Below are 25,379 nucleotides of genomic sequence, written 5' to 3'. Positions count from 1 at the left end.
AGTGTAATAATACATTATGTTTATATTATTTGGTTATTCGTTCCTACCAGCCCACCCCGCAGGGTCCTGTTTAATAAGGACACCGTCGTCGAGTTGCCCTCGTCCCAAATTGCTCGCAATTAAACGAATGCTCTGCTCATTCCAGATACCCTTTATGTCTAATTTAGGAACGGTATTTGAGCAGCATTCCAACATTGCATCAATCATGGAACATGGTTTAGAATAAATTGGGATGCCTATTGGAAGAAAGAATCGTGTTTTTTAAAGAATAAAACTCGCTCTTTTTGAGCGGTCAGAAAAGGGATCAAATGAGCACATCAGCTCAGGGTTGTGGCCGGTGTTAGCTGATAGTAAGCAAAAAAGTACTGGTAAACGCTGGGGATGTCAACACTCGGTAAAGTATAATATTACTTGTCAAATAAGATGGTACAAATATGTGTAGTTAAATATTTTTTACATGGTTAATAACATCTTTCCAATGATTACTCATTCGTGTTACTTAGTGCAGTAAATACGTGTTACTTATTGCAGTAAAAACAACCCATCGGATGAACCATCCTGCGCTCCTAGAATATCAACTCTGTCGGTGCATTAAACGTAAGATTATATATTTTCTTTAAACATTCGACTGCAGAGTCACTTGAGTTGAATTTGAGTGGTGATGATTGTGCACCGTGCCTCGATCTTGTTCAAGGCGCGCGACCCTTCTGCAGTGCGTGAGCTACTCACCTCTTGCCACGTAAAATGTTAAACTTTCTATTTAATGTCGGTTAATTTTGAGTAATTTTCTTCAGTTTGTTGTCCATCTGAAAATCCATATATTTATTCATTTCAAAGTTCGATTAAAACGTCCAGTTAAAAGTTCGGTGACAAGGGACTGTTGACATGGCGCGCAGTCCTCACCATAGCGCGAGAGGAGGAATCGCGAGCGCGCGAGGCAAAACTTAAATAGAAAATATTTCGTTGGAATTAAATATGAGTAGTCTGTTGAAGCATCTTGTCTTGCAAAAAATTCGAGTGCGTTTTAAATAGTGTTCATCAGTAACACTTTTGAAAACCGACAATCGTCATAGCATGCCCTGACCGAACAATGTCTCCCAAATGTTGGTTGTTCACTTGTTTTGAATTATAATTTATATCGTGAGCATTGTCGTATATTGCATAAGTAACGTACATTAAAGAAGTGATCTTCGTGATAATGTATCAACTAGATGCATGTAAGTATGAACGTTACGGGAGTAATCGAGCCCAAAGGCAGGCGTGATAAACACAGTGAGTATGGTGGCAACTCCCTCACCAGAGCTGAGTTCTGGATGATCTCAGCGACGTCCGCATTCAGTACGCCGCTTCTATAATAACCTCGGGCCTGGAGAACACTCGTTTCGAATTCGTGAGAGCGCTGATTTCGATTTCAAAGAGGCGAGGCGATAAAAGCGACGTCTTGAGATGGCGGAAACTGCTCCTGCTCAACCACCAGCTGCGGCTACTTCAGCGCCTAAAAGCCCCAAGAAGAAGCGCGCCGCTCCAAAGGCCAAGAAGGTCGGCCCCAGCGTGTCCGAGCTCATCCTCAAGGCTCTGGCCAGCAGCAAGGAGAGGAACGGCGTGTCTCTTCCTGCGCTCAAAAAGTCGCTTGCTGCCGGAGGATACGACGTGGAGAAGAACAATGCCCGCGTGAAGTTGGCCATCAAGAAGCTCGTGGCCAAAGACGCCGTGGCGCAAGTGAAGGGCAGCGGCGCGTCTGGCTCTTTCAAACTCAACAAGGAAAAGGCTGCCGCAAAGGCGAAGCCCAAGTCGTCAACGGCAAAGCCCGCAGCTAAAAAGCCCGCGGCAGCCAAGAAGGTGAAGAAGCCCGCGGCAGCCAAGAAGACCGCGCCCAAGAAGTCTCCCAAGAAAGCAAAGAAGCCCGCGGCTGCCAAGGCGGCCAAGAGCCCCAAAAAGGTGAAGTTGGCTGTTAAGCCCAAGAAGGCGGCGAAGAGCCCAGCCAAGCCCAAGGCTGCGAAGCCCAAGGTCGCTAAGCCCAAGACCGTCAAGGCCAAGGCCGCCAAACCCAAGGTGGCCAAGCCCAAGAAGGCCGCGGCCAAGCCCAAGAAGACTGCGCCAAAGAAGTGAATCCGATCGGACGACGCTCGATTCACTCCACCTCAACGGCTCTTTTCAGAGCCACCCACTTAGTTAAAAAAGTGAACCAGATGCTGCTGCGCTTCCATTAGTTCATCGGTAACACATGACAGTGTATTACGTTGCTGTTGAATGTGTGGGGGTCGCTAGCCCCCGAGATCCCTCCCTCGATAATACTAACGGCCGGACTAACATCATCAATCGCCCCCCCGCTGCTAAGCGAACCGCCGCTAGGCTCCTCACCCAGGGTGTGGGAGCCGTCACCCGAGGATTCCCCTCCACCGCGGGTCCGCGTAGCAGGCATGGATAACCACGCACGCGCACACCCACACACAGCTCTGCACGGCACTCACCCAACCCTGACCACTCACGTTAGGATCGCGCACCTGTGTTACACACGTCGTGAACGTGCGCGCACACACGCATACAGTTCCACACGCGATACCCACTCCTGCGCCGCTCTGCGCCGCGCTGGCCGCCCACGTTACGATCGCGCACCTTGGGCACGCCGATTACGCACGCCGAGAGCTTACGCAAGTAACGAGCGCACGCAAGCGGGGCACACGCCGACACGACGACTCGTCCCCTCCCCCACTCGCGCGTGCACGTCAACACAAATATCGTACAAGGACGATTCTCCTCTCACACGGCTGCGTAGTCACGCCAACACACCAAAAGTGCTCTCCCCGGGCGTTAACGCACACACCTCCGTACCCGCACAATCGTACAGAGACCACGGCCTTTATGCGTACAACGACCACACACTCGCGAATGCAGTGCACGCTAATACCACGTTCCAAAAACACCCAACAACACGGTTTTGTTACTACGCTCGAGATTTTATTAGCCCTTGCTAACCAACCGAGCCACCCGTGTGTGTGTGCGGGACAGCAAGGCGCTTCTAACCCACACTCTGGTGCCGTGTAGCCCTATTCTATGCTGCGCTCTCTGCTAAACCGCTTTCCTACTCGTCCTTACCCCGAACTAACCCTCTCCTACGGATCCTACCCTCTGCTCTGAGGTGTTGTAAGGCGCGCAACACGATACCGTCTGTAGTCCTTGGTGACCTTGCGGCGCTCAGATCGTCCTGCAGACAATCTAGCGGCTCGCCCGATGACTCCTTCGTCGCTGACCCCGTGTCCAAACTCCAGAAGAAGAGAGTTCCCTACTGCCCCTGCGTTTTCTTTTAAACTATTCACATCAAAGGCTAGGCGCCCCCGTCCCGACCGCCTTGGTCTCTCGACCAATCCTGAGCCTAGGATTTCCCGCTCTTTTGCGATCCCGCCGGCCTTTGAACTTTCGACCAATCAGTCGTCCCGGGTCCTGATCCCAGCTATCTGCCTTGCTGACCCGTGTTTGTGTTTGTATGCGTTTCTAACTGCGGGGCTCTCTGAGCTCGCCGTGGTCGTGCGATCTCAAATCCGCCCACGGCGCCGCAGTGTTACTTGGCCTGGGAAGGGTCCTGTCCAATTCCCTGGCCCTGAGAAACCGTGGGGTAACCCCCCTAGGGGGCCCTCGGGTGAAAACTCAGGGTAGGTGACCCGACCACGAGGCCCTACGTGGGTGCGGGTGCGTGTTTATGTGGGGGGGGTGATGGGGGGCAGTGCGGCGGTGGAAGCCGGGCGGCTCCCTGGCTCGGCCGAGCGGCCCCGTCGCTGTGGCACCACATAGCCCCCCGGGGTGCCAGTCCCCGTCCCGGGTTGACTGGAGCACCTCGCCTGGGTTGCCCCCACGAGGTATCGCCGCGGGGTCCGCGGGATTCGCCCGGCCCTTGTGGCTGGCCTCGGGGGTGGCGGCTCCGTCTCCTGGGGCTCCGGCGGTGGTCTCCTCCTCCATTCCAACGGCTCCCCTCGGTCTCCGGCACCTGCGGGCTGGGGGACAAACTCAGAGGCGGTGGGGTTTAAGGGTCGCCGTCCTCGTCGCCCCCGGCCCCGCCCGGGGCCCCTCGGAGCCTGGGGCTCCGTGGGGCCCATATACTGCGCGAGGCCCCCGGGCACGGGGGGTGGGGGGACCCCGGGGTTTCGGGGTACTTGGACGGCGGGGCTCCCCCCCTCGGGGGCTGCTCGCCACGGCTTCAGTCGGCGGATGTTGACCACCATCTCCCGGCCCCTCTCTCCTCCCTGAATCAGCACCGTCCATGGTGAGATCTGCCGTCTCACAATCCAGGGTCCTCGCCAGTAGGTGGTCAGCTTCCCCACCTGTCCGGCACCGACGCGGGGAGTGTACAGCCACACCTCGGAGCCCGCAGTGTAGAAGGGGGGCTCCATACGGGGTCGGGCGCCCTGCTCTTGCCGCTGGTGCGCGGCCTCTCCGTGCGGGTAGGCTCGGCCCCTGGCCTCTCGCAGGGTCTCCAGCAAGTGCTCCATGGGGTGGCTCCCTTCCTCCCGTTGCGGCGGAGGGACACCGAACAGCAGATCTGCGGGCAGGCGAGACTCGCGACCAAACATCATTAGGAACGGGGTCTGTCCTGTAGATGTGTGAACGGCGGTGGTGTAGGCGAACAGGGCATAGGGGAGGTGTTCGTCCCAGTCCTGTTGATTCGCGGCCGCCATGCGTTTAAGCTTCCCGGCCAGAGTCTGGTTCATCCTCTCTACCATCCCGTTCGCCTGGGGGTGATATGCCGTGGTTCGGTCCTTCTGGATCCCGAACTCTCGGCACAGCGCCTGGAATAGTTCGGCCTCGAATTCACTACCCTGGTCGGTAATGACTCGTTCGGGGATCCCGCACTTAAGTACGTAGTTTTCCACGAAGGCCCGGGCCACTACGAGGGCTGTTTTATCCGGGATAGCCACCGCCACGGGGTAGCGGGTGAAGTACTCCACCGCTACAAGAATATATCGGTTGCCCCGGTGGGATCGTGGAAAGGGCCCCTGCAGGTCGATTCCGACCAACTGATTCGTCCGACTGACTCGGAACGGCCTCAGGGGTACCTGGTACCTCGCCGGCTTTTGCCCACACTGCTGACAGGCCCGGCAGCCCTGCACCCAGGCGGCCACATCTTGCGCTAATTTAGGCCAGAGATACTGGCGACGCAGAGTCTCCCGGGTGCGCCGTTCCCCATCATGGCCCCCGAGCGGGTGGTCGTGTACCAGTCGTAGTAGTTGGGGCCGCACATGGGCGGGAACGCAGATGCACCCCGGCTGCCCAGCGTCGGCCAGTTCCCTCACCACCCCGTTTTCTACACACAACCGGGCATACAAACCGCTCCAGGGCCCTGGTAGTGCATCTTTCCTCTCTCGCAGTGCCGCCTCCACCGCCGCCAGATCCGGATCCCGCTGCTGGGTTTGTCGCAGCTGCTCGTCGTCCAAGCCCGGGAAGGCGCAGCCGACATCCTCTTGGATCCGCCCGGTTGGGGTGGGATGATCCGTCTGTCCCCGGGCTCCTTCTGCAGGGGTTCCTGCGGCGCACACTGCACTCTCTCTCGGGGGGGGGAGTTTAGTTTCCGCGCGCTCCTTGGGTTCTGCTGCCTGGCGGCAGCGTCCCCCCGTGAAGCACGGGCAGGCGTCTCCCTCCCTCGTCTCAGCGCGCACCGCGGGCCGTCTTGACAAGGCGTCCGCGTTCGCGTGTGTTCGCCCCGCTCGGTACTCGATCTGCAGGTTGTACTCCTGCAGCTGCGCCAGCCATCGAGCCATCTGCCCCCGCGGTTCCTTGAATGTAAGGAGGAACTGCAGTGCATAATGATCGGTGCGCACACGACATTTCCTGCCGTACAAGTACGGTCGGAACTGTTTACACGCGAAAATTACAGCATACAGTTCCTGACGGGTTACACAATAGTTCAGTTCGGCCCCGCTCAGGGTCCGACTGGCGTATGCGATGACCCGCTCCGTCCCACCCTGCACTTGCGACAGCACCGCGCCCAGCCCACTGCTGCAGGCGTCAGTGTCCAAAATAAAATCGGTGGTGAAATCTGGGAAAGCCAAGGTGGGGGTGTGGGTGAGGTGGTCTTTGAGTGTGGTGAAAGCCGTCTGGCAGGCCTCCGACCACTGATAGGGGTTCTTAGGGGAGGTGAGTTGGGTGAGGGGGCGTGCAATCTCACTGAATCCCTTTACAAATCGACGGTAATAAGTGGCGAGTCCCAAGAATGACCTGATCTCCGTCAGGTTCCTCGGCCGCGGCCAATCCACTACGGCACGCACCTTCTCGGGATCGGTGCTCACCCCTGCCTCGCTGACTCGGTGTCCGAGGTACCCCACCTCCCGTTGCGCAATGTAACACTTACGTGGCTTGAGCTTGAGATGGGCTGCTCGCAGTCGCTGGAATACTTCCCGCAGCCTGGACCAGTGTTCGGACAGCGACCTACTGAACACTATTACGTCGTCCAGGTAAATCAGGCACTGTTCCCACTGCAAGCCCCGCATCACCAACTCCATCAACCGCTGGAACGTCGCGGGCGCGTTAGTGAGTCCGAACGGCAACACTCGAAACTCAAACAGGCCCATCGGGGTGGTGAATGCTGTTTTTGGCCGATCCTCCTCCGTCATCTCCACCTGCCAGTAACCGGACACCAGATCGAGGGTGGAAAAATACCGCGCTCCTGCGAGACTGTCGAAGGTGTCGTCGATGCGTGGGATGGGAAAAGCGTCGCCGAGGGTGACTGCGTTCAATTTTCGGTAATCAACGCAGAACCGAGTCGATCCGTCCTTTTTCGTTACCAGTACCACCGGGGCAGACCAAGGGCTCGCGGAGGGCTGGATTATGTTATCGCGTAGCATATCCGTGACTGCCTCTTTGATCTGGGTCCGTTCAGGCGCGCCCACTCGGTATGCGGGGAGTTTGATGGGTCGGGCTGCACCTGTGTCAATTTGGTGCTTGACCAGGTCGGTCCGGCCCACGTCCGAATCGTGCTCACTGAACACGTCGGCGTACTCCCGCAATAACCCGCGCAGCTGATCGGCCTCCCCCTTAGGTAAGGCTGCCCAAGGCACATGTAACGCATCCTGCAGGGGAACAATCTCGGCTCGGGGGGTCGGGCCGACCCGCCAGGCCAGATCCTGGCTGTCCTCGGGGCGGCCAGGGTCCTCCGCCCAGAGTGCGAACACCGAGTCGTTCGAGTGGCGAGCGTGCAGGGGGTGTACGGTGGCTACCGGGGTGCGTCGTCGTATCATTGCCGGGGTACTGTGTGGGTTAAACACACGTATAAACAGCCGGCCCCCATCTGCGTTTACCAGTGTGGCTGACCCTACCACCCCGTATCGCGATGCCAACTCCGGGTGAGGAGTCAGCATTACCTCGCCCGATGGTCGGTGGGTTGGGTCGGTGGAGAGGGTTGCCACTGGCACCAGCATCTCGGCGAGAGGCCCGATGGTGACGGCCGACACCAGCGTAGCGGCCACGGGTGTGAAGCGTGGGCGATTCGGCTCCTGTCCTAGGAACGGAATCCGCTCCCCGCTGCCCTCCACCGTAGCGCATCGTTGCCGGGGCTGTACGTTAAGTCCCAACTTTTCCAGGAGGTCCGTTCCTGCAATGCACTCGTGGCACAACACACTCGAAACGTAGAATTCCTGTGTGCACACCTGGTTTCCTAGACGGACCTCGAGGGAGACCTTCCCCAGCAACCCCATCCCGGCTCCGCTTGCCGTGTGCAGCGCGCGATCCGGGGCCTGCAGGCAGCCCACGTCCACCCCGAGCATGCTGCAGTGCGCGGCGCTCATGAGAGAGGCCACGGCGCCCGTGTCCAACAGGATCCGGGTGCGCTGCCCGTTCACCTGGCCTTCCACCAGCGACGTGGCTCCCGTTATCCCTGCCACCAGCTCCCGCAGCCAATCGCCCGAGGTCCCTGCGCCCTTGGGTGTTGTCGTTGTAACCTGTTTATGGATCACTCGCTCGCCATTATTATTACAGCTGGTTTGGGTCGGGTCCACGTCGATTTCATCCCCCGGTGGTCCCCTCTCTAGGGGGGGCTTAGTGTTTGACCTATGCATCGGCCTCGCACGGGCGAGCTGAGGGCAGTCCCTCATGAGATGCCCTCGACGGTCGCACACATAACACGTCCTGGGAGGAGTGGCGGCTCTGTGGCGAACTTTCTGCCCACTCCCTCCTCCCCCCGTGCGCTGTTGCTCATACTCTGCTTCTAGTCGGGCTATCCTTCCAGTTAGCCCTCCTACCGCGGAGTCTAGGTCCCCCATTTCGGATCGGATGGTCTCAACGGAGGATTGCACCTGGGTTACCTGGCCGGCTATATCTCCCATGCCGGTCTGTAACCCAGCTACCCAACCCGGGGTTGTCTCGCGGGACACGGGAGGTTCTCTTTCCCGACCCCTTACCGTCCTCGCGAGCTCCTGTTCCTCCTCCTCGTCTTCCGAGAGCAGGCTCGCAATGGCGCGCTCTCGTCCCAGCCCCCGGAGCTGCGCGCGTTCGCTGTGAATTCTTTCACACTTACGTGCGCGCTCGACAAGGGTGTTAAAGGGAAGACGTGGGCAGCTCATGTCTGGCTGCCACCACGCCGTGCGAGACAGGTACCGCTGGATTTTCTCGGCAGCCAGTTCCTCAATAACCTCAGTTGCGTACCCCGGGCGTGCGATCTTTGTTAACTCGCGCACATCCTCGGCGTAATCACGGAGATCTTCGCCAGGTTGGCGACGGCGCGCCTCTAAGGCCGATTTTGCTTCCTCCTCGTCACGTGTGCCAAAACGCTGATCGAGTCGGCGCATCAGCTCCTCTAGCTGTGTCTGTGCGCTCGCGGGTAACGCTTCTACAAAATCGGCTGCCCGCCCATCAAGATTCATATTAAGTTGACGTACTGCCTGCGCGTCCGTCCATCCATTAATTTCCTTGGCCCCTAAGAGATTTCGGGCGAATGCCTTCCACGAAGGGGCCCCCCGGCCGGTAAATATCAGTCTTATTTTAGCGTGAGGTAACGCGGGGGTCCGTACCGCTTCCGACACCAATTTGTGGGGGTCGCTAGCCCCCGAGATCCCTCCCTCGATAATACTAACGGCCGGACTAACATCATCAATCGCCCCCCCGCTGCTAAGCGAACCGCCGCTAGGCTCCTCACCCAGGGTGTGGGAGCCGTCACCCGAGGATTCCCCTCCACCGCGGGTCCGCGTAGCAGGCATGGATAACCACGCACGCGCACACCCACACACAGCTCTGCACGCGATACCCACTCCTGCGCCGCTCTGCGCCGCGCTGGCCGCCCACGTTACGATCGCGCACCTTGGGCACGCCGATTACGCACGCCGAGAGCTTACGCAAGTAACGAGCGCACGCAAGCGGGGCACACCCCGACACGACGACTCGTCCCCTCCCCCACTCGCGCGTGTGTGGTGCCACAGCGACGGGGCCGCTCGGCCGAGCCAGGGAGCCGCCCGGCTTCCACCGCCGCACTGCCCCCCATCACCCCCCCCACATAAACACGCACCCGCACCCACGTAGGGCCTCGTGGTCGGGTCACCTACCCTGAGTTTTCACCCGAGGGCCCCCTAGGGGGGTTACCCCACGGTTTCTCAGGGCCAGGGAATTGGACAGGACCCTTCCCAGGCCAAGTAACACTGCGGCGCCGTGGGCGGATTTGAGATCGCACGACCACGGCGAGCTCAGAGAGCCCCGCAGTTAGAAACGCATACAAACACAAACACGGGTCAGCAAGGCAGATAGCTGGGATCAGGAACCGGGACGACTGATTGGTCGAAAGTTCAAAGGCCGGCGGGATCGCAAAAGAGCGGGAAATCCTAGGCTCAGGATTGGTCGAGAGACCAAGGCGGTCGGGACGGGGGCGCCTAGCCTTTGATGTGAATAGTTTAAAAGAAAACGCAGGGGCAGTAGGGAACTCTCTTCTTCTGGAGTTTGGACACGGGGTCAGCGACGAAGGAGTCATCGGGCGAGCCGCTAGATTGTCTGCAGGACGATCTGAGCGCCGCAAGGTCACCAAGGACTACAGACGGTATCGTGTTGCGCGCCTTACAACACCTCAGAGCGGAGGGTAGGATCCGTAGGAGAGGGTTAGTTCGGGGTAAGAACGAGTAGGAAAGCGGTTTAGCAGAGAGCGCAGCATAGAATAGGGCTACACGGCACCAGAGTGTGGGTTAGAAGCGCCTTGCTGTCCCGCACACACACACGGGTGGCTCGGTTGGTTAGCAAGGGCTAATAAAATCTCGAGCGTAGTAACAAAACCGTGTTGTTGGGTGTTTTTGGAACGTGGTATTAGCGTGCACTGCATTCGCGAGTGTGTGGTCGTTGTACGCATAAAGGCCGTGGTCTCTGTACGATTGTGCGGGTACGGAGGTGTGTGCGTTAACGCCCGGGGAGAGCACTTTTGGTGTGTTGGCGTGACTACGCAGCCGTGTGAGAGGAGAATCGTCCTTGTACGATATTTGTGTTGACGTGCACGCGCGAGTGGGGGAGGGGACGAGTCGTCGTGTCGGCGTGTGCCCCGCTTGCGTGCGCTCGTTACTTGCGTAAGCTCTCGGCGTGCGTAATCGGCGTGCCCAAGGTGCGCGATCGTAACGTGGGCGGCCAGCGCGGCGCAGAGCGGCGCAGGAGTGGGTATCGCGTGTGGAGCTGTATGCGTGTGTGCGCGCACGTTCACGACGTGTGTAACACAGGTGCGCGATCCTAACGTGAGTGGTCAGGGTTGGGTGAGTGCCGTGCAGAGCTGTGTGTGGGTGTGCGCGTGCGTGGTTATCCATGCCTGCTACGCGGACCCGCGGTGGAGGGGAACCCTCGGGTGACGGCTCCCACACCCTGGGTGAGGAGCCTAGCGGCGGTTCGCTTAGCAGCGGGGGGGCGATTGATGATGTTAGTCCGGCCGTTAGTATTATCGAGGGAGGGATCTCGGGGGCTAGCGACCCCCACACGTGCACGTCAACACAAATATCGTACAAGGACGATTCTCCTCTCACACGGCTGCGTAGTCACGCCAACACACCAAAAGTGCTCTCCCTGGGCGTTAACGCACACACCTCCGTACCCGCACAATCGTACAGAGACCACGGCCTTTATGCGTACAACTGTGGGGGTCGCTAGCCCCCGAGATCCCTCCCTCGATAATACTAACGGCCGGACTAACATCATCAATCGCCCCCCCGCTGCTAAGCGAACCGCCGCTAGGCTCCTCACCCAGGGTGTGGGAGCCGTCACCCGAGGATTCCCCTCCACCGCGGGTCCGCGTAGCAGGCATGGATAACCACGCACGCGCACACCCACACACAGCTCTGCACGGCACTCACCCAACCCTGACCACTCACGTTAGGATCGCGCACCTGTGTTACACACGTCGTGAACGTGCGCGCACACACGCGTACAGCTCCACACGCGATACCCACTCCCGCGCCGCTCTGCGCTGCGCTGGCCGCCCACGTTACGATCGCGCACCTTGGGCACGCCGATTACGCACGCCGAGAGCTTACGCAAGTAACGAGCGCACGCAAGCGGGGCACACGCCGACACGACGACTCGTCCCCTCCCCCACTCGCGCGTGCACGTCAACACAAATATCGTACAAGGACGATTCTCCTCTCACACGGCTGCGTAGTCACGCCAACACACCAAAAGTGCTCTCCCCGGGCGTTAACGCACACACCTCCGTACCCGCACAATCGTACAGAGACCACGGCCTTTATGCGTACAACGACCACACACTCGCGAATGCAGTGCACGCTAATACCACGTTCCAAAAACACCCAACAACACGGTTTTGTTACTACGCTCGAGATTTTATTAGCCCTTGCTAACCAACCGAGCCACCCGTGTGTGTGTGCGGGACAGCAAGGCGCTTCTAACCCACACTCTGGTGCCGTGTAGCCCTATTCTATGCTGCGCTCTCTGCTAAACCGCTTTCCTACTCGTCCTTACCCCGAACTAACCCTCTCCTACGGATCCTACCCTCCGCTCTGAGGTGTTGTAAGGCGCGCAACACGATACCGTCTGTAGTCCTTGGTGACCTTGCGGCGCTCAGATCGTCCTGCAGACAATCTAGCGGCTCGCCCGATGACTCCTTCGTCGCTGACCCCGTGTCCAAACTCCAGAAGAAGAGAGTTCCCTACTGCCCCTGCGTTTTCTTTTAAACTATTCACATCAAAGGCTAGGCGCCCCCGTCCCGACCGCCTTGGTCTCTCGACCAATCCTGAGCCTAGGATTTCCCGCTCTTTTGCGATCCCGCCGGCCTTTGAACTTTCGACCAATCAGTCGTCCCGGTTCCTGATCCCAGCTATCTGCCTTGCTGACCCGTGTTTGTGTTTGTATGCGTTTCTAACTGCGGGGCTCTCTGAGCTCGCCGTGGTCGTGCGATCTCAAATCCGCCCACGGCGCCGCAGTGTTACTTGGCCTGGGAAGGGTCCTGTCCAATTCCCTGGCCCTGAGAAACCGTGGGGTAACCCCCCTAGGGGGCCCTCGGGTGAAAACTCAGGGTAGGTGACCCGACCACGAGGCCCTACGTGGGTGCGGGTGCGTGTTTATGTGGGGGGGGTGATGGGGGGCAGTGCGGCGGTGGAAGCCGGGCGGCTCCCTGGCTCGGCCGAGCGGCCCCGTCGCTGTGGCACCACATAGCCCCCCGGGGTGCCAGTCCCCGTCCCGGGTTGACTGGAGCACCTCGCCTGGGTTGCCCCCACGAGGTATCGCCGCGGGGTCCGCGGGATTCGCCCGGCCCTTGTGGCTGGCCTCGGGGGTGGCGGCTCCGTCTCCTGGGGCTCCGGCGGTGGTCTCCTCCTCCATTCCAACGGCTCCCCTCGGTCTCTGGCACCTGCGGGCTGGGGAACAAACTCAGAGGCGGTGGGGTTTAAGGGTCGCCGTCCTCGTCGCCCCCGGCCCCGCCCGGGGCCCCTCGGAGCCCGGGGCTCCGTGGGGCCCATATACTGCGCGAGGCCCCCGGGCACGGGGGGTAGGGGGACCCCGGGGTTTCGGGGTACTTGGACGGCGGGGCTCCCCCCCTCGGGGGCTGCTCGCCACGGCTTCAGTCGGCGGATGTTGACCACCATCTCCCGGCCCCTCTCTCCTCCCTGAATCAGCACCGTCCATGGTGAGATCTGCCGTCTCACAATCCAGGGTCCTCGCCAGTAGGTGGTCAGCTTCCCCACCTGTCCGGCACCGACGCGGGGAGTGTACAGCCACACCTCGGAGCCCGCAGTGTAGAAGGGGGGCTCCATACGGGGTCGGGCGCCCTGCTCTTGCCGCTGGTGCGCGGCCTCTCCGTGCGGGTAGGCTCGGCCCCTGGCCCCTCGCAGGGTCTCCAGCAAGTGCTCCACGGGGTGGCTCCCTTCCTCCCGTTGCGGCGGAGGGACACCGAACAGCAGATCTGCGGGCAGGCGAGACTCGCGACCAAACATCATTAGGAACGGGGTCTGTCCTGTAGATGTGTGAACGGCGGTGGTGTAGGCGAACAGGGCATAGGGGAGGTGTTCGTCCCAGTCCTGTTGATTCGCGGCCGCCATGCGTTTAAGCTTCCCGGCCAGAGTCTGGTTCATCCTCTCTACCATCCCGTTCGCCTGGGGGTGATATGCCGTGGTTCGGTCCTTCTGGATCCCGAACTCTCGGCACAGCGCCTGGAATAGTTCGGCCTCGAATTCACTACCCTGGTCGGTAATGACTCGTTCGGGGATCCCGCACTTAAGTACGTAGTTTTCCACGAAGGCCCGGGCCACTACGAGGGCTGTTTTATCCGGGATAGCCACCGCCACGGGGTAGCGGGTGAAGTACTCCACCGCTACAAGAATATATCGGTTGCCCCGGTGGGATCGTGGAAAGGGCCCTTGCAGGTCGATTCCGACCAACTGATTCGTCCGACTGACTCGGAACGGCCTCAGGGGTACCTGGTACCTCGCCGGCTTTTGCCCACACTGCTGACAGGCCCGGCAGCCCTGCACCCAGGCGGCCACATCTTGCGCCAATTTAGGCCAGAGATACTGGCGACGCAGAGTCTCCCGGGTGCGCCGTTCCCCATCATGGCCCCCGAGCGGGTGGTCGTGTACCAGTCGTAGCAGCTGGGGTCGCACCTGGGCAGGAACACAGATACACCCCGGCTGGCCGGCCTCGGTTAACTCCCGTACCACTCCGTTCTGTACACACAACCGGGCATACAAACCGCTCCAGGGTCCTGGTAGGGCGCTCTTTTCCTCCCGCAGTGCCGCCTCCACTGCCGCCAGATCCGGATCTCGCTGCTGGGTCTGTCTCAGCTGCTCGTCGTTTAGGCCCGGGAAGGCACAGCCGACGTCCTCCTGGGTCCGTCCGATCGGGTCCCGAGCCGCGGGTCCCGCGCTTGCCGGGCGGTCGACGGGATCCTCAGTGCCACCTGCGAGGGTCTCTGTGGCGCACACTGCACTCTCTCTCGGGGGGGGGAGTTTAGTTTCCGCGCGCTCCTTGGGTTCTGCTGCCTGGCGGCAGCGTCCCCCCGTGAAGCACGGGCAGGCGTCTCCCTCCCTCGTCTCAGCGCGCACCGCGGGCCGTCTTGACAAGGCGTCCGCGTTCGCGTGTGTCCGCCCCGCTCGGTACTCGATCTGCAGGTTGTACTCCTGCAGCTGCGCCAGCCATCGAGCCATCTGCCCCCGCGGTTCCTTGAATGTAAGGAGGAACTGCAGTGCATAATGATCGGTGCGCACACGACATTTCCTGCCGTACAAGTACGGTCGGAACTGTTTACACGCAAAAATTACAGCATACAGTTCCTGACGGGTTACACAATAGTTCAGTTCGGCCCCGCTCAGGGTCCGACTGGCGTACGCGATGACCCGCTCCGTCCCACCCTGCACTTGCGACAGCACCGCGCCCAGCCCACTGCTGCAGGCGTCAGTGTCCAAAATAAAATCGGTGGTGAAATCTGGGAAAGCCAAGGTGGGGGTGTGGGTGAGGTGGTCTTTGAGTGTGGTGAAAGCCGTCTGGCAGGCCTCCGACCACTGATAGGGGTTCTTAGGGGAGGTGAGTTGGGTGAGGGGGCGTGCAATCTCACTGAATCCCTTTACAAATCGACGGTAATAAGTGGCGAGTCCCAAGAATGACCTGATCTCCGTCAGGTTCCTCGGCCGCGGCCAATCCACTACGGCACGCACCTTCTCGGGATCGGTGCTCACCCCTGCCTCGCTGACTCGGTGTCCGAGGTACCCCACCTCGCGTTGCGCAATGTAACACTTACGTGGCTTGAGCTTGAGATGGGCTGCTCGCAGTCGCTGGAATACTTCCCGCAGCCTGGACCAGTGTTCGGACAGCGACCTACTGAACACTATTACGTCGTCCAGGTAAATCAGGCACTGTTCCCACTGCAAGCCCCGCATCACCAACTCCATCAACCGCTGGAACGTCGCGGGCGCGTTAGTGAGTCCGAACGGCAACACTCGAAACTCAAACAGGCCCATCGGGGTGGTGAATGCTGTTTTTGGCCGATCCTCCTCCGTCATCTCCACCTGCCAGTAACCGGACGCCAGATCGAGGGTGGAAAAATACCGCGCTCCTGCGAGACTGTCGAAGGTGTCGTCGATGCGTGGGATGGGAAAAGCGTCGCCGAGGGTGACTGCGTTCAATTTTCGGTAATCAACGCAGAACCGAGTCGATCCGTCCTTTTTCGTTACCAGTACCACCGGGGCAGACCAAGGGCTCGCGGAGGGCTGGATTATGTTATTGCGTAGCATATCCGTGACTGCCTCTTTGATCTGGGTCCGTTCAGGCGCGCCCACTCGGTATGCGGGGAGTTTGATGGGTCGGGCTGCACCTGTGTCAATTTGGTGCTTGACCAGGTCGGTCCGGCCCACGTCCGAATCGTGCTCACTGAACACGTCGGCGTACTCCCGCAATAACCCGCGCAGCTGATCGGCCTCCCCCTTAGGTAAGGCTGCCCAAGGCACATGTAACGCATCCTGCAGGGGAACAATCTCGGCTCGGGGGGTCGGGCCGACCCGCCAGGCCAGATCCTGGCTGTCCTCGGGGCGGCCAGGGTCCTCCGCCCAGAGTGCGAACACCGAGTCGTTCGAGTGGCGAGCATGCAGGGGGTGTACGGTGGCTACCGGGGTGCGTCGTCGTATCATTGCCGGGGTACTGTGTGGGTTAAACACACGTATAAACAGCCGGCCCCCATCTGCGTTTACCAGTGTGGCTGACCCTACCACCCCGTATCGCGATGCCAACTCCGGGTGAGGAGTCAGCATTACCTCGCCCGATGGTCGGTGGGTTGGGTCGGTGGAGAGGGTTGCCACTGGCACCAGCATCTCGGCGAGAGGCCCGATGGTGACGGCCGACACCAGCGTAGCGGCCACAGGTGCGAAGCGGGGGCGCGTTGGTTCTCGTCCCAGGAACGGTATCCGCTCGCCGTTGCTCTCCATGGTGGCGCATCGCTGGCGGGGTTGCACGTTGAGTCCCAGCCGTTCTAAGAGGTCGGTACCTGCGATACACTCGTGACACAACGCACTCGACACGTAGAACTCCTGGGTGCACACCTGACTGCCTATGCGGACCTCTAGGGTGGCTCTCCCCAGCAGCCCCATTCCGGCTCCGCTCGCCGTGTGCAGCGCGCGGTCCGGTGCCTGCAGGTGACGCACGTCGACCCCGATCGCGCTGCAGTGCGCTGCGCTCACGAGCGAGGCCACCGCCCCCGTGTCCAGCAGAATTCGGGTACGCACTCCGTTTACCTCCCCTTCCACCAGCGACGTGGCCCCCGTGATCCCCGCCACCAGCTCCCGTAGCCAGTCGCCAGGAGTCACCGTTTCCGTGGGCGTTGTTGTTGGAACCTGTGTGGAGATCACTCGCTCGCCATTATTACCGTCTTTTTGCATCGGGACCGCTTCGAATGCACCCCCAGATGGTCCACTCTCTAGGGGGCGTTGGGGTTTTAACCCCGGCGCGTTTCTAGCGCGGGCGATCTGCGGACAGTCTCTCACGAGATGCCCTCGCCGGTCACACAGGTAACACGCACGGGGGGCCGTCCCGTAGGAGCCCCCCCGTCCGTTCCCTATCCCCCCTCCGGCACGCCGCTGCCCCGACTCTGCCTCCAGTCGAGCCACTCTCCCAGTTAATCCTCCTACCTCGGCCTGGACCGTCTCTACCATTGTCTCCAGCGCAGTCATGTGTGCCCGTACTTGGGTTACCTTGTTGTCTACTTGGGTTACCCTGTCACCTACCTGGGTTACCCTGTCACCTACCTGGGTTACCTGGCCGGAGACATCCTTTATACCCGTTTGTATACCGGCAACCCATCCCGGGGTTGTCTCGCGGGACACTGGAGGTTCTCTTTCCCGGCCCCTTACCGTCCTCGCGAGCTCCTGTTCCTCCTCCTCGTCTTCCGAGAGCAGGCTCGCAATGGCGCGCTCTCGTCCCAGCCCCCGGAGCTGCGCGCGTTCGCTGTGAATTCTTTCACACTTACGTGCGCGCTCGACAAGGGTGTTAAAGGGAAGACGTGGGCAGCTCATGTCTGGCTGCCACCACGCCGTGCGAGACAGGTACCGCTGGATTTTCTCGGCAGCCAGTTCCTCAATAACCTCAGTTGCGTACCCCGGGCGTGCGATCTTTGTTAACTCGCGCACATCCTCGGCGTAATCACGGAGATCTTCGCCAGGTTGGCGACGGCGCGCCTCTAAGGCCGATTTTGCTTCCTCCTCGTCACGCGTGCCAAAACGCTGATCGAGTCGGCGCATCAGCTCCTCTAGCTGTGTCTGTGCGCTCGCGGGTAACGCTTCTACAAAATCGGCTGCCCGCCCATCAAGATTCATATTAAGTTGACGTACTGCCTGCGCGTCCGTCCATCCATTAATTTCCTTGGCCCCTAAGAGATTGCGGGCGAATGCCTTCCACGAAGGGGCCCCCCGGCCGGTAAATATCAGTCTTATTTTAGCGTGAGGTAACGCGGGGGTCCGTACCGCTTCCGACACCAATTTGTGGGGGTCGCTAGCCCCCGAGATCCCTCCCTCGATAATACTAACGGCCGGACTAACATCATCAATCGCCCCCCCGCTGCTAAGCGAACCGCCGCTAGGCTCCTCACCCAGGGTGTGGGAGCCGTCACCCGAGGATTCCCCTCCACCGCGGGTCCGCGTAGCAGGCATGGATAACCACGCACGCGCACACCCACACACAGCTCTGCACGGCACTCACCCAACCCTGACCACTCACGTTAGGATCGCGCACCTGTGTTACACACGTCGTGAACGTGCGCGCACACACGCGTACAGCTCCACACGCGATACCCACTCCCGCGCCGCTCTGCGCTGCGCTGGCCGCCCACGTTACGATCGCGCACCTTGGGCACGCCGATTACGCACGCCGAGAGCTTACGCAAGTAACGAGCGCACGCAAGCGGGGCACACGCCGACACGACGACTCGTCCCCTCCCCCACTCGCGCGTGCACGTCAACACAAATATCGTACAAGGACGATTCTCCTCTCACACGGCTGCGTAGTCACGCCAACACACCAAAAGTGCTCTCCCCGGGCGTTAACGCACACACCCCCGTACCCGCACAATCGTACAGAGACCACGGCCTTTATGCATACGACCACACACTCGCGAATGCAGTGCACGCTAATACCACGTTCCAAAAACACCCAACAACACGGTTTTGTTACTACGCGCGAGATTTTATTAGCCCTTGCTAACCAACCGAGCCACCCGTGTGCGTGTGCGGGCCAGCAAGGCGCTTCTAACCCACACTCTGGTGCCGTGTAGCCCTATTCTATGCTGCGCTCTCTGCTAAACCGCTTTCCTACTCGTCCTTACCCCGAACTAACCCTCTCCTACGGATCCTACCCTCCGCTCTGAGGTGTTGTAAGGCGCGCAACACGATACCGTCTGTAGTCCTTGGTGACCTTGCGGCGCTCAGATCGTCCTGCAGACAATCTAGCGGCTCACCCGATGACTCCTTCGTCGCTGACCCCGTGTCCAAACTCCAGACGAAGAGAGTTCCCTACTGCCCCTGCGTTTTCTTTTAAACTATTCACATCAAAGGCTAGGCGCCCCCGTCCCGACCGCCTTGGTCTCTCGACCAATCCTGAGCCTAGGATTTCCCGCTCTTTTGCGATCCCGCCGGCCTTTGAACTTTCGACCAATCAGTCGTCCCGGGTCCTGATCCCAGCTATCTGCCTTGCTGACCCGTGTTTGTGTTTGTATGCGTTTCTAACTGCGGGGCTCTCTGAGCTCGCCGTGGTCGTGCGATCTCAAATCCGCCCACGGCGCCGCAGTGTTACTTGGCCTGGGAAGGGTCCTGTTCAATTCCCTGGCCCTGAGAAACCGTGGGGTAACCCCCCTAGGGGGCCCTCGGGTGAAAACTCAGGGTAGGTGACCCGACCACGAGGCCCTACGTGGGTGCGGGTGCGTGTTTATGTGGGGGGGGGTGATGGGGGGCAGTGCGGCGGTGGAAGCCGGGCGGCTCCCTGGCTCGGCCGAGCGGCCCCGTCGCTGTGGCACCACATAGCCCCCCGGGGTGCCAGTCCCCGTCCCGGGTTGACTGGAGCACCTCGCCTGGGTTGCCCCCACGAGGTATCGCCGCGGGGTCCGCGGGATTCGCCCGGCCCTTGTGGCTGGCCTCGGGGGTGGCGGCTCCGTCTCCTGGGGCTCCGGCGGTGGTCTCCTCCTCCATTCCAACGGCTCCCCTCGGTCTCCGGCACCTGCGGGCTGGGGGACAAACTCAGAGGCGGTGGGGTTTAAGGGTCGCCGTCCTCGTCGCCCCCGGCCCCGCCCGGGGCCCCTCGGAGCCCGGGGCTCCGTGGGGCCCATATACTGCGCGAGGCCCCCGGGCACGGGGGGTGGGGGGACCCCGGGGTTTCGGGGTACTTGGACGGCGGGGCTCCCCCCCTCGGGGGCTGCTCGCCACGGCTTCAGTCGGCGGATGTTGACCACCATCTCCCGGCCCCTCTCTCCTCCCTGAATCAGCACCGTCCATGGTGAGATCTGCCGTCTCACAATCCAGGGTCCTCGCCAGTAGGTGGTCAGCTTCCCCACCTGTCCGGCACCGACGCGGGGAGTGTACAGCCACACCTTGGAGCCCGCAGTGTAGAAGGGGGGCTCCATACGGGGTCGGGCGCCCTGCTCTTGCCGCTGGTGCGCGGCCTCTCCGTGCGGGTAGGCTCGGCCCCTGGCCTCTCGCAGGGTCTCCAGCAAGTGCTCCATGGGGTGGCTCCCTTCCTCCCGTTGCGGCGGAGGGACACCGAACAGCAGATCTGCGGGCAGGCGAGACTCGCGACCAAACATCATTAGGAACGGGGTCTGTCCTGTAGATGTGTGAACGGCGGTGGTGTAGGCGAACAGGGCATAGGGGAGGTGTTCGTCCCAGTCCTGTTGATTCGCGGCCGCCATGCGTTTAAGCTTCCCGGCCAGAGTCTGGTTCATCCTCTCTACCATCCCGTTCGCCTGGGGGTGATATGCCGTGGTTCGGTCCTTCTGGATCCCGAACTCTCGGCACAGCGCCTGGAATAGTTCGGCCTCGAATTCACTACCCTGGTCGGTAATGACTCGTTCGGGGATCCCGCACTTAAGTACGTAGTTTTCCACGAAGGCCCGGGCCACTACGAGGGCTGTTTTATCCGGGATAGCCACCGCCACGGGGTAGCGGGTGAAGTACTCCACCGCTACAAGAATATATCGGTTGCCCCGGTGGGATCGTGAAAAGGGCCCCTGCAGGTCGATTCCGACCAACTGATTCGTCCGACTGACTCGGAACGGCCTCAGGGGTACCTGGTACCTCGCCGGCTTTTGCCCACACTGCTGACAGGCCCGGCAGCCCTGCACCCAGGCGGCCACATCTTGCGCTAATTTAGGCCAGAGATACTGGCGACGCAGAGTCTCCCGGGTGCGCCGTTCCCCATCATGGCCCCCGAGCGGGTGGTCGTGTACCAGTCGTAGTAGTTGGGGCCGCACATGGGCGGGAACGCAGATGCACCCCGGCTGCCCAGCGTCGGCCAGTTCCCTCACCACCCCGTTTTCTACACACAACCGGGCATACAAACCGCTCCAGGGCCCTGGTAGTGCATCCTTCCTCTCTCGCAGTGCCGCCTCCACCGCCGCCAGATCCGGATCCCGCTGCTGGGTTTGTCGCAGCTGCTCGTCGTCCAAGCCCGGGAAGGCGCAGCCGACATCCTCTTGGATCCGCCCGGTTGGGGTGGGATGATCCGTCTGTCCCCGGGCTCCTTCTGCAGGGGTTCCTGCGGCGCACACTGCACTCTCTCTCGGGGGGGGGAGTTTAGTTTCCGCGCGCTCCTTGGGTTCTGCTGCCTGGCGGCAGCGTCCCCCCGTGAAGCACGGGCAGGCGTCTCCCTCCCTCGTCTCAGCGCGCACCGCGGGCCGTCTTGACAAGGCGTCCGCGTTCGCGTGTGTTCGCCCCGCTCGGTACTCGATCTGCAGGTTGTACTCCTGCAGCTGCGCCAGCCATCGAGCCATCTGCCCCCGCGGTTCCTTGAATGTAAGGAGGAACTGCAGTGCATAATGATCGGTGCGCACACGACATTTCCTGCCGTACAAGTACGGTCGGAACTGTTTACACGCGAAAATTACAGCATACAGTTCCTGACGGGTTACACAATAGTTAAGTTCGGCCCCGCTAAGGGTCCGACTGGCGTATGCGATGACCCGCTCCGTCCCACCCTGCACTTGCGACAGCACCGCGCCCAGCCCACTGCTGCAGGCGTCAGTGTCCAAAATAAAATCGGTGGTGAAATCTGGGAAAGCCAAGGTGGGGGTGTGGGTGAGGTGGTCTTTGAGTGTGGTGAAAGCCGTCTGGCAGGCCTCCGACCACTGATAGGGGTTCTTAGGGGAGGTGAGTTGGGTGAGGGGGCGTGCAATCTCACTGAATCCCTTTACAAATCGACGGTAATAAGTGGCGAGTCCCAAGAATGACCTGATCTCCGTCAGGTTCCTCGGCCGCGGCCAATCCACTACGGCACGCACCTTCTCGGGATCGGTGCTCACCCCTGCCTCGCTGACTCGGTGTCCGAGGTACCCCACCTCGCGTTGCGCAATGTAACACTTACGTGGCTTGAGCTTGAGATGGGCTGCTCGCAGTCGCTGGAATACTTCCCGCAGCCTGGACCAGTGTTCGGACAGCGACCTACTGAACACTATTACGTCGTCCAGGTAAATCAGGCACTGTTCCCACTGCAAGCCCCGCATCACCAACTCCATCAACCGCTGGAACGTCGCGGGCGCGTTAGTGAGTCCGAACGGCAACACTCGAAACTCAAACAGGCCCATCGGGGTGGTGAATGCTGTTTTTGGCCGATCCTCCTCCGTCATCTCCACCTGCCAGTAACCGGACGCCAGATCGAGGGTGGAAAAATACCGCGCTCCTGCGAGACTGTCGAAGGTGTCGTCGATGCGTGGGATGGGAAAAGCGTCGCCGAGGGTGACTGCGTTCAATTTTCGGTAATCAACGCAGAACCGAGTCGATCCGTCCTTTTTCGTTACCAGTACCACCGGGGCAGACCAAGGGCTCGCGGAGGGCTGGATTATGTTATCGCGTAGCATATCCGTGACTGCCTCTTTGATCTGGGTCCGTTCAGGCGCGCCCACTCGGTATGCGGGGAGTTTGATGGGTCGGGCTGCACCTGTGTCAATTTGGTGTTTGACCAGGTCGGTCCGGCCCACGTCCGAATCGTGCTCACTGAACACGTCGGCGTACTCCCGCAATAACCCGCGCAGCTGATCGGCCTCCCCCTTAGGTAAGGCTGCCCAAGGCACATGTAACGCATCCTGCAGGGGAACAATCTCGGCTCGGGGGGTCGGGCCGACCCGCCAGGCCAGATCCTGGCTGTCCTCGGGGCGGCCAGGGTCCTCCGCCCAGAGTGCGAACACCGAGTCGTTCGAGTGGCGAGCGTGCAGGGGGTGTACGGTGGCTACCGGGGTGCGTCGTCGTATCATTGCCGGGGTACTGTGTGGGTTAAACACACGTATAAACAGCCGGCCCCCATCTGCGTTTACCAGTGTGGCTGACCCTACCACCCCGTATCGCGATGCCAACCCCGGGTGAGGAGTCAGCATTACCTCGCCTGATGGTCGGTGGGTTGGGTCGGTGGAGAGGGTTGCCACTGGCACCAGCATCTCGGCGAGAGGCCCGATGGTGACGGCCGACACCAGCGTAGCGGCCACGGGTGTGAAGCGTGGGCGATTCGGCTCCTGTCCTAGGAACGGAATCCGCTCCCCGCTGCCCTCCACCGTAGCGCATCGTTGCCGGGGCTGTACGTTAAGTCCCAACTTTTCCAGGAGGTCCGTTCCTGCAATGCACTCGTGGCACAACACACTCGAAACGTAGAATTCCTGTGTGCACACCTGGTTTCCTAGACGGACCTCGAGGGAGACCTTCCCCAGCAACCCCATCCCGGCTCCGCTTGCCGTGTGCAGCGCGCGATCCGGGGCCTGCAGGCAGCCCACGTCCACCCCGAGCATGCTGCAGTGCGCGGCGCTCATGAGAGAGGCCACGGCGCCCGTGTCCAGCAGGATCCGGGTGCGCTGCCCGTTCACCTGGCCTTCCACCAGCGACGTGGCTCCCGTTATCCCTGCCACCAGCTCCCGCAGCCAATCGCCCGAGGTCCCCGCGCCCTTGGGTGTTGTTGTTGTAACCTGTTTATGGATCACTCGCTCGCCATTATTCTCATTACCGTCTATTTGTATCGGGACCGCGTCGATTGCACCCCTAGTTGGTCCGCTCACTAGGAGGCGTTGGAGTTTAACCCCCGCGCCTGCCTAGCTCGGGTGATTTCAGGACAGTCTCTCACTAGATGCCCTCGGCGATCACACATATAACATGCCCGGGGAGGGGGGGCGGCTCCGTAGTGGGCCCCCTGCCCACTCCCTCCCCCCCCATTACGCCGCTGTCCACCCTCCGCCTCTAGTCGGGCTACCCTCCCAGATAACCCTCCCACCGTGGCGCGTAGGTCCCCCATTTCGGATCGGATGGTCTCAACGGAGGATTGCAGTTTGGCCATATTTTTATTCGTTTCCTCACCTACTTGGTTTACCTTGTTGTCTATCTGGGTTACCTGGCCGGAGACATCCTTTATACCCGTTTGTATACCGGCAACCCATCCCGGGGTTGTCTCGCGGGACACTGGGGGCTCTCTTTCCCGGCCCCTTACCGTCCTCGCGAGCTCCTGTTCCTCCTCCTCGTCTTCCGAGAGCAGGCTCGCAATGGCGCGCTCTCGTCCCAGCCCCCGGAGCTGCGCGCGTTCGCTGTGAATTCTTTCACACTTACGTGCGCGCTCGACAAGGGTGTTAAAGGGAAGACGTGGGCAGCTCAGGTCTGGCTGCCACCACGCCGTGCGAGACAGGTACCGCTGGATTTTCTCGGCAGCCAGTTCCTCAATAACCTCCGTTGCGTACCCCGGGCGTGCGATCTTTGTTAACTCGCGCACATCCTCGGCGTAATCACGGAGATCTTCGCCAGGTTGGCGACGGCGCGCCTCTAAGGCCGATTTTGCTTCCTCCTCGTCACGCGTGCCAAAACGCTGATCGAGTCGGCGCATCAGCTCCTCTAGCTGTGTCTGTGCGCTCGCGGGTAACGCTTCTACAAAATCGGCTGCCCGCCCATCAAGATTCATATTAAGTTGACGTACTGCCTGCACGTCCGTCCATCCATTAATTTCCTTAGCCCCTAAGAGATTGCGGGCGAATGCCTTCCACGAAGGGGCCCCCCTGCCGGTAAATATTAGTCTTATTTTAGCGTGAGGTAACGCGGGGGTCCGTACCGCTTCTGACACCAATTTGTGGGGGTCGCTAGCCCCCGAGATCCCTCCCTCGATAATACTAACGGCCGGACTAACATCATCAATCGCCCCCCCGCTGCTAAGCGAACCGCCGCTAAGCTCCTCACCCATGGTGTGGGAGCCGTCACCCGAGGATTCCCCTCCACCGCGGGTCCGCGTAGCAGGCATAGTTAACCACGTACGCGCACACCCACACACAGCTCTGCACGGCACTCACCCAACACTGACCACTCACGTTAGGATCGCGCACCTGTGTTACACACGTCGTGAACTTACGCAAGTAACGAGCACACGCAAGCGGGGCACACGCCGACACAACGACTCAAGCCGCCGCCGCCGTGCGCGCGAGACAAACCGTACAACAATGCGCAGCCGATTACGCGCTCGAGCCGTGGGGTCGGGGGTCAGGGGTCCACCACCGCGCCGCACTTTACGCAAGTAACGAGCACACGCAAGCGGGGCACACGCCGACACACAAAAGTGCTCTCCCCGGGCGTTAACGCACACACCCCCGTACCCGCACAATCGTACAGAGACCACGGCCTTTATGCATACGACCACACACTCGCGAATGCAGTGCACGCTAATACCACGTTCCAAAAACACCCAACAACACGGTTTTGTTACTACGCGCGAGATTTTATTAGCCCTTGCTA

At 60.7% G+C, this 25,379-nt stretch overlaps 1 protein-coding gene across 1 annotated transcript; it reads left to right on the top strand.

Annotated features, from left to right (window-relative positions):
• Positions 1 to 308: 308 nt before the first annotated feature.
• On the top strand, positions 309 to 2,109 carry LOC144948161 (histone H1.4-like). The gene is made up of 2 exons (XM_078877590.1): positions 309 to 327; positions 1,478 to 2,109. The coding sequence occupies exons 1-2, from the start codon at positions 309 to 311 to the stop codon at positions 2,107 to 2,109; spliced, it is 651 nt and encodes a 216-aa protein (XP_078733716.1).
• Positions 2,110 to 25,379: the final 23,270 nt, after the last annotated feature.

This window comes from Lampetra fluviatilis, chromosome 48 (assembly GCF_964198595.1).
Source record: "Lampetra fluviatilis chromosome 48, kcLamFluv1.1, whole genome shotgun sequence".
Classification (NCBI taxonomy): Eukaryota; Metazoa; Chordata; class Hyperoartia; order Petromyzontiformes; family Petromyzontidae; genus Lampetra; species Lampetra fluviatilis.
Note: the sequence above shows the minus strand (reverse complement) of the source record. Positions and strands in the feature narration are given on the sequence as shown.